General features: G+C 39.2%; 1 protein-coding gene across 2 annotated transcripts in view; it reads left to right on the top strand.

Moving 5' to 3' along the window:
- LOC310722883 (dual specificity calcium/calmodulin-dependent 3',5'-cyclic nucleotide phosphodiesterase 1B-like) overlaps positions 1–9,385 on the top strand; it is a 10,207-nt gene extending 822 nt beyond the window's left edge. The window contains exons 2-15 of one of the 2 annotated variants that reach the window (XM_083535663.1): positions 468–615; positions 942–1,055; positions 1,226–1,405; positions 1,654–1,720; positions 2,066–2,182; positions 5,619–5,759; positions 5,926–6,026; positions 6,130–6,255; positions 6,440–6,541; positions 7,155–7,275; positions 7,566–7,647; positions 7,786–7,903; positions 8,629–8,730; positions 8,993–9,385. In XM_083535663.1, the coding sequence (XP_083391789.1) occupies positions 545–615; positions 942–1,055; positions 1,226–1,405; positions 1,654–1,720; positions 2,066–2,182; positions 5,619–5,759; positions 5,926–6,026; positions 6,130–6,255; positions 6,440–6,541; positions 7,155–7,275; positions 7,566–7,647; positions 7,786–7,903; positions 8,629–8,730; positions 8,993–9,002 (1,452 nt within the window). In that variant the 5' untranslated portion in view covers positions 468–544 and the 3' untranslated portion in view covers positions 9,003–9,385. Of the gene's footprint in view, positions 1–371; positions 616–941; positions 1,056–1,225; positions 1,406–1,653; positions 1,721–2,065; positions 2,183–5,618; positions 5,760–5,925; positions 6,027–6,129; positions 6,256–6,439; positions 6,542–7,154; positions 7,276–7,565; positions 7,648–7,785; positions 7,904–8,628 lie in introns of those variants that run through there. The other variant, XM_083535662.1, reaches the window with a different exon arrangement.
- Positions 9,386–9,412: the final 27 nt, after the last annotated feature.

Genomic DNA, 9,412 nt, shown 5'->3' with positions numbered 1-9,412 from the left:
GAGATCTCTAAGAGATCTTTGAGAGATCTTTGAACGTTCTCTGAGAGATCTTTGAGAGATCTTTGAGCGTTCTTTGGGAGATCTTTGAGAGTTGTCTAATGCATTGATTTTCAGATGTTTACTTTGTTCATTGCACAAGCTATACATTTTCATGTCATATAAACACCACACAGCTCCTGCACCCCTATTGTACATTAGAAAGCCATGCTCACTGGAAGTACTGTTTAGGGAAGAAGTCAGATCTTCAGAAAATTGTGTGTCTCAGTTTTCCACTGGACGAATCCCACTGGAGAGCAACCTGCTGATGACATCATAAATGTTACCCTCTGTCCAAATAACACCTCATCACACACTACTTTATTCTAGTCTGTTTGTGTGTGTGTGTGTGTGTGTGTGTGTGTGTGTGTGTGTGTGTGTGTGTGTGTGTGTGTGTGTGTATGTGTGTGTGTGTGTGTGTTCCTCTTCAGAGACTGTGCTGACGCGGTGCGTGGAAAATAAAAGCGTGTGTCCATTAGACTGAAGGTCATCAGGGAGGAGATGCACCATGGCACCACAACACGGAAAAACACTCAACACACACATCAGTGTGGACACATGGAGGTCCACCATTATACTGTATGAGTGCGCACACACACACACACACACACACACACACACACACACACACACACACACACACACACACACACACACCCACTACACTCTTTAAATGTGACTTGGTTAGTCACACATTAGTTAAGAATGCAAACCTTCTGAAACACTGAACTCACACTAACAGGCTTAGTGTGTGTGTATGTGTGTGTGTGTATAAAATGGCTAAATTAGTGTATGCAATAAAAACATTCCTGCACTTTCCCATCTGCAGACACACACACACACACACACACACACACACACACACACACACACACTATGTTCATGCTATGTGCATTGTGGTGCAGACTGAAGCGGATGGTGCAGCAGTTGGAGATCAGTAACTTGGACTTTGAGGAGCTAAAGAGAAACGTGGAGTTCACTGCCGTATTACTGGAGGCACTTTACACCAATGGGACAGAGTAACTAACACACACACACACACACACACACACACACACACACACACACACACACACACTATTACAGTGCATTACAGTGATTATTACAGCTTTCACACTCTGTGTGTGTGTGTGTGTGTGTGTGTGTGTGTGTGTGTGTGTGTGTGTGTGTGTGTGTGTGTGTGTTTCAGACCTTCCTTGGACGTTGATGATGATCTACAGCTTCGCTCTGATGTTGTTCCTGTTGAAGTTCGTGATTGGCTCGCGTCCACATTTTCTCAGACAGTCCAGCCAATTCAGCGTCGTCTAGAGGAGAAGCCAAAATTCCGTAGCATCGTTCATGCGGTACAGGCTGGAATATTCGTGGAACGGTGAGCCATGTAGTACACACACACACACACACACACACACACACACACACACACACACACACACACACACACACACACACATTTTAATCCTTCTTAATGAACAAGGGGTCTGTGTTGCTGAATATTTATAGCAGGGGACTGTTTTATGATTGGTTACTGGAGAGTGTGTATGAGGCAGTAAATCTGAAGTATGATGAATGTTATATATAAATGATGGTGTATGAGGTTCTCGGATTCTCCGTGTGTAGGATGTTCCGTAAGGCGTACTCCACCACCATCCCAGATCAACCTGCTGATGTGCTCCTCTGTTTACGGGTGAGAGTCTGCTGTCCATCCTGACACACAGTGCAATGTTAGACTGTTAAGGACATGTTTAATGTGTGTCAAATGTGTTTTAAACGTGTTAATTGTGTGATAAATGTGGATTAATTGTGTGATAAATTTGTGTAATTGTGTGATAAATGTGTGTTAATTGTGTGTTATTTGTGTGTTAATTGTGTGTTAATTGTGTGATACATGTGTTAATTGTGTGATAAATGTGTGTTAATTGTGTGTTATTTGTGTGTTAATTGTGTGTTAATTGTGTGATAAATGTGTTAATTGTGTGATAAATGTGTGTTAATTGTGTGTTATTTGTGTTAAATGTGTGTTATTTTTCAGGATTTGGACAAGTGGAGTTTTGATGTGTTTGCTCTGGATGTCAGCAGCTCAGGCCATTCGCTACAAACACTCTTCATCGAGCTGATCATCAAACACCAACTGAACAGCAGATTTAAGGTACAACACAACAATAAACACTTAACACACTGATAACACAACATATCAAACACTAAACACACTGATCACTAAACATTAGACACAATAATCACTAAACACACTAATCATTAAACATATTGATCACAAATCAAACTAAACACACTGATCACTACACACCCTAAACACACTGATCACGCAACACACTAAACTCACTGATCACAAAACACACTGATCGTACTTATCACTGAACACACTGATCACTACACACAATGATCACTAAACACTCTGATCACTAAACACAGTAAACACACTTATCACTAAACACATCACTAAACACACTGATCACTAAACACAATGATCACTAAACACTCTGATCACTAAACACAGTAAACACACTTATCACTAAACACACTAAACTCACTGATCACAAAACACACTGATCGTACTTATCACTGAACACACTGATCACTAAACACAATGATCACTAAACACTCTGATCACTAAACACAGTAAACACACTTATCACTAAACACATCACTAAACACACTGATCACTACACACCCTAAACACACTGATCACGCAACACACTAAACTCACTGATCACAAAACACACTGATCGTACTTATCACTGAACACACTGATCACTAAACACAATGATCACTAAACACTCTGATCACTAAACACAGTAAACACACTTATCACTAAACACATCACTAAACACACTGATCACTAAACACACTGATCACTAAACACAATGATTACTAAACACTCTGATCACTAAACACAGTAAACACACTTATCACTAAACACATCACTAAACACACTGATCACTAAACACAATGATCACTAAACACAATGATCACTAAACACTCTGATCACTAAACACAGTAAACACACTGATCACTACACACCCTAAACACACTGATCACGCAACACACTAAACTCACTGATCACAAAACACACTGATCGTACTTATCACTGAACACACTGATCACTAAACACAATGATCACTAAACACTCTGATCACTAAACACAGTAAACACACTTATCACTAAACACATCACTAAACACACTGATCACTAAACACAATGATCACTAAACACTCTGATCACTAAACACAGTAAACACACTTATCACTAAACACATCACTAAACACACTGATCACTAAACACAATGATCACTAAACACAATGATCACTAAACACTCTGATCACTAAACACAGTAAACACACTGATCACTACACACCCTAAACACACTGATCACGCAACACACTAAACTCACTGATCACAAAACACACTGATCACTAAACACAATGATCACTAAACACAATGATCACTAAACACTCTGATCACTAAACACAGTAAACACACTTTTAACTAAACACATCACTAAACACACTGATCACTAAACACAATGATCACTAATCACAATGATCACTTAACACTCTGATCACTAAACACAGTAAACACACTTATCACTAAACACAGTAAGCACACTTATCACTAAACACATCACTAAACACACTGATCACTAAAGACAATGATCACTAAACACTCTGATCACTAAACACAGTAAGCACACTTATCACTAAACACACTAATCACTAAACACAATGATCACTAAACACAGTAAGCACACTTATCACTAAACACATCACTAAACACACTGATCACTAAAGACAATGATCACTAAACACTCTGATCACTAAACACAGTAAGCCCACTTATCACTAAACACACTAATCACTGAACACAATGATCACTAAACACAGTAAGCACACTTATTACTAAACACATCACTAAACACACTGATCACTAAACACACTAAATACATTGATCACTAAACACACTGATCACTACACACACTAAACACACTTATCACTAAACACATCACTAAACACACTGATCACTACACACACTAAACACACTGATCACACTTATTACTAAACACACTGATCATACTTGTCACTAAACACACTGATCACTAAACACACTGCTGACCAGTGTTGTGCTCGTTACTAAAAAATAGTAACTAGTTACAGTTACTCGTTACTTCATTTAAAAAGTCACTCCGTTACTTTGTTGATTATTTACACCAAAAATTAATGTGTTACTGTTAAAAGTAACTTTTTAGTTCCTTTTATAAAGAATCTTCTTTAATGTTCTCATTAATGCTCTTTTATGTGTTATAATCTACACAAACACAAAACTGACTTAAACACAGAGTCATTTTTAAACACTATTATATTAAAGTCAGAGCAGCACACACTGAATATATCACAAGGATTTCTGACATAAACAACAAAACAAGCTGAATAATAGATTCACAATCAAACACTAAAGTGGCTTCTGCTGTTGTGTTGAGCTCTTAAACATGTTCCTTTCACAGCTGAAGTATGAGAACACAACACCGGGTTAGCACATAGCTTCTAGCTCCTCAGGCATGGAGGTCCTGGAGGAGCTTCAACAGATTGGAGTTGCTGTTTATCGCAGTAGATACGAGCTTCGAACCAGAAACACACAGCTTACATTTGACTTAAAAGTTTTTGTCTTTATGCTCAACTAAAGTGTAATAATGATCATATTTCCACTTTGAGAAACTCGTCTTGCTCTCGCCTCGACTCGCCATTACTGCCGCACAGACCTGAATAAACGGAGACACGCCCACAGTGCGTCTTCTTCCTGTTTACAGTGGTTCATCCACCAATCCTACAATGTGTCTCTGCTGTAAGCAGGTCAGACTGTAGTCTACACTTCAGCCCAAATTCATTCATTTAAACAAGTAACGGGTAACAAACCACACGCTAACAGAGTTACTTTATTTTTAAAACTAACGCGTTACAGTATTAGTTACTGTCAAAAGTAACGCGTTACTGCCCAACACTGATGATCACACTTATCAATAAACACACTGACCACTAAACACTAAACACACTGTTCACACTTATCAATAAACACACTGACCACTGAACACTAAACACACTGTTCACACTTATCAATAAACACACTGACCACTAAACACTAAACACACTGTTCACACTTATCAATAAACACACTGATCACTGAACACTAAACACACTGATCACTGAACACTAAACACACTGATCACTGAACACTAAACACACTGATCACTGAACACTAAACACACTGATCACACTTATCACTAAACACATCACTAAAAACACTGATCACTGAACACTAAACACACTGATCACTGAACACTAAACACACTGATCACTGAACACTAAACACACTGATCACACTTATCACTAAACACATCACTAAAAACACTGATCACTAAGCACACTGATCACTGAACATTTAACACACTGATCAGTGTTAATCCTGATCACACTAGTTGCTGATACATTACGACTTGTGTGTTTATTTCTGTATGCATCTTATTTGGCTGTGCGTGCGCGCGCGCGTGTGTGTGTGTGTGTGTGTGTGTGTTTCAGGTTCCGATCTCTTGTTTGATGTCATTCCTGAGTGAGTTGGAACGTGGTTACAGCAAACACACAAATGCGTATCACAATCAAATTCACGCTGCCGACGTCACACACACCATTCACTGTCTTCTGCTGCACACCGGATTACTGGTACCTGTGTGTGTGTGTCTGTGTGTGTATGTGTGTGTGTGTGTGGGGTTAAAAATATAAACACAAAAGATACTGTCTGCTAATATATATATATATATATATATATATATATATATATATATATATATATATATATATATATTTATTTGTGTGTGGTTGTGTGTAGTACTGGTTGACAGAGCTGGAGGTGTTAGCATGTCTGTTTGCAGCAGCCATTAATGATTATGAACACACAGGAAACACCAACAACTTCCACATTCACACACGGTGCGTAATATTGAATGTATTCACTGCTAAAAAAGTGTGATAATACAATCATGTACACAATATGGGTGTGTGTGTGTGTGTGTGTGTGTGTGGGTGTGTGTAGGTCTGACTTGGCGATGATCTACAATGATCGGTCGGTGCAGGAGTGTCATCATGTCAGTGCTGTTTTCCGCCTCCTGCAGGATGAACACATGAACATCTTCATGAACCTGACACGAAATGAATGGCTGTGAGTCTCTGTCTCACACACACACACACACACACACACACACACACACACACACACACACACACACACACACAATTCTGAATCTAGCGCTGTGTTGGCTATATTAACTTTAACACTGTGTGTGTGTGTGTGTGTGTGTGTGTGTGTGTGTGTGTGTGTGTGTGTGTGTGTGTGTGTGTCTCAGTGAGCTGAGGTCTCTGGTGATAGAGATGGTGTTGGGAACAGACATGTCCTCTCACTTTCTACAGGTTAAAGCTATGAGGACATGTTTACAGCAGCATGAAAGGTAAACATTAATTAACACACATAAGCAATAATACACACACACACACACACACACACGCACACACAGGGTTCTGGGCTGTGATTGGAAGGAGGTGATTACAGCAGCTCTGAAAGTAGTGCAGGTGTCTATGAAAGTGTTCGCTCTGGTTATGGTTGCTATAGTAATGGCTTCTTCACAGGGAACTAAAAACACACAATCCCTTGATAATTCACTGAACTAGAACACTGCAGAATATAGACGAGAATGTCCTCAATGACTCATTAAAGTAAGAAGTCATTCCACACTCACTTCAGTTCTAAATCTGATATTATTATAAACACCATGAGCAGGAGCAGCTGACTGGGTGCTGGTGTGTAGAAGGAGATGAAGATCAGGAGATCTGACACTGTCGTTGATTTATGGGTGCCTGACTGCCTGAAGACTTAAATAAAGAGCATGTATTTTCTATTCCAAATCCAGATGTTCCATCAGTGTAGCCATGAGACATTAACTCACAAATAATCGCACACACAGTGTGTGTAGATGATGTGTTGGAATGCAGATAAGTGCCTGAGCACTTGTCCAAATATACTGTATCTTCAGAGACTAATCACTGTGCATGTGTGTGTATCAGCATTGATAAAGCGAAGGCATTGTCTTTGATTCTTCACACGGCTGATATCAGTCATCCTGCTAAATCCTGGAGTTTACACTCACGCTGGACCCCCAGACTAATGGAGGAGTTTTTCACACAGGTAAAAACACACACACACACACACACACACACACACACACACACACACACACACACACACACACACACACACACACACACACACACACACACACTGCCACCACCAATAATAATAATAATAATAATATGGTATATTTATGTACAGGTTTAGTTTCATCACACATGGATATTATGCCTAAATGCTAATATTTAAATATTGTGTGTGTGTGTGTGTGTGTGTGTGTGTGTGTGTGTGTGTGTGTGTGTGTGTGTGTGTGTGTGTGTGTGTGTGTGTGTGTGTGTGTTTTACAGGGGGCTAAAGAAGCTAAACTGGGTTTGGCTATCTCTCCTCTGTGTGACAAACAGAAAACACCTGTCGCTCAGTCTCAGATCGGTGAGAACTCACTGTTATTTCCTGACCTCATGCACAAACCTGTTGATCAGCAATAACACACACCTTCATGTGGAAGGGGCGAATTAGAGAAATCCTTCAAATGAAATACATTAATAACTGATGATTTGTCTGTTTCAGCTTTTATACAGTTTATTGTGGAGCCAACGTTTTTATTAATCAGTGACATGTCTGAGAAAATCATCATCCCTCTGATACAGGACTCGACTGAGCCATCAGCAACCTGCAGCAGATACAGGTGTGTGTGTGTTACTGCACCCGTAACGTCCCCAAACACACTGTAGAGGTAAAAACTATGTTAGATGTCACCGGTTTTGTCTTTTGACAGATTTGCTCTAATTGCTCCTTCTGTTGCTCTTGAGCAGCGCCTCCTCCTGTCAAGGGTGAAATATCCTTTTAAAAGCTCCTTCCCTTACACCTATAAAGACCACAAATTCACAGAAGTAAACAACATTATTATAACAAATTAATATTTAAATGAATTAATTGACAAGAATTCAATAGTATAGTAAATATGGCTCCTACATCCGGCCCCTTCTTGAGGGTGTATATTATGCTGAAGGTCTACAAATAAATATATAAGGTACATGAAAGCTAATTTCTTTTTGGTTCTATCTTTTTCTGTATCTGCTATTAGCAGGCAGAGTTTATTAATAGGTCTTTCCAAGAAACCAGTGTTTGTCTGCAGTTTAACAGTTGTCGTTATGTGTCGTTTGGAATCAGGTAGAACTTCTGTTACTCTTTCAATAGGCTATGATCCACGAGGTGCCGATCTTTCTGCAGACCTTATTTGCAGTTTTTAGCAGTTTTGTTGTTCTTGTATTCTTGGGACCACCTTTTCCAGAAATGGTCTGTTAAATACTGTTTTTGCCTTCAGCTATGTTTGATGGTATGTATATATATATATATATGTGTGTGTGTGTGTGTGTGTGTGTGTGTGTGTGTGTGTGTGTGTGTGTGTAGAGGACTACAGTGGACTGTGGCAGACCTCGTTAGCTTCAGATCCATGTGGATGAGACACACGGAGGAGAACAGGAGCAACTGGAGGGACAGAATAAATAATGGGTATAATGAATATATAAACACTGACACACACACAAGAAGTATATAAACACTTATATACACACACACACACACACACACACACACAAAGTATACAAACACTGATATACACACACACAAAGTATCAATCAGATTCACAGATTTCTCATCTGAAATAGAACAGCAGAAAAGTATTTTAAATATGTCGTATATGAACTGTCACTCTCTGTCCCTGTCTGTCTCTCTGTCTGTGTCTATGTCTCCGCCTGTCTCACTGTCTCTGCAGGGGTGTCTGATTCCAAATATGAGTCTAAAACACTCTCAGAAAAAGAAACAGCATGAGGGGAATATTTACCTGATGAATGTGAGATGAGGAAGAGGAGATGAGAAAGATGATCTGTGGCCTGAATATTGTGCTGCAGTTGTAATGCATAATTAATTCTACAGATTTCTGAGTTATAATTTTTAATAAATACCTCCTTTACTCCTGAGTGTATATATAATATTGCCATATACAACTACATCACACACACACACACCCCACCGTAAGACTCTGTAGGTTCTTTACGGCTGATAAAGATCTGAACATCTGTATGTGTGTGTGAGAGAGTAATGATACAATACACAGTTACACACAATAACATTTTATTCACAAGAGCAAAGTGGATCAGTGCTTCAGAGTGACTTTTTAAACTATTTATTTGTA

The sequence above is a fragment of the Silurus aristotelis genome (genome assembly GCF_946808225.1).
Source record: "Silurus aristotelis genome assembly, chromosome: 29".
Classification (NCBI taxonomy): Eukaryota; Metazoa; Chordata; class Actinopteri; order Siluriformes; family Siluridae; genus Silurus; species Silurus aristotelis.
The sequence above is the reverse complement of the archived record's forward strand: the minus strand, read 5'-3'. Positions and strand labels throughout refer to the sequence as shown.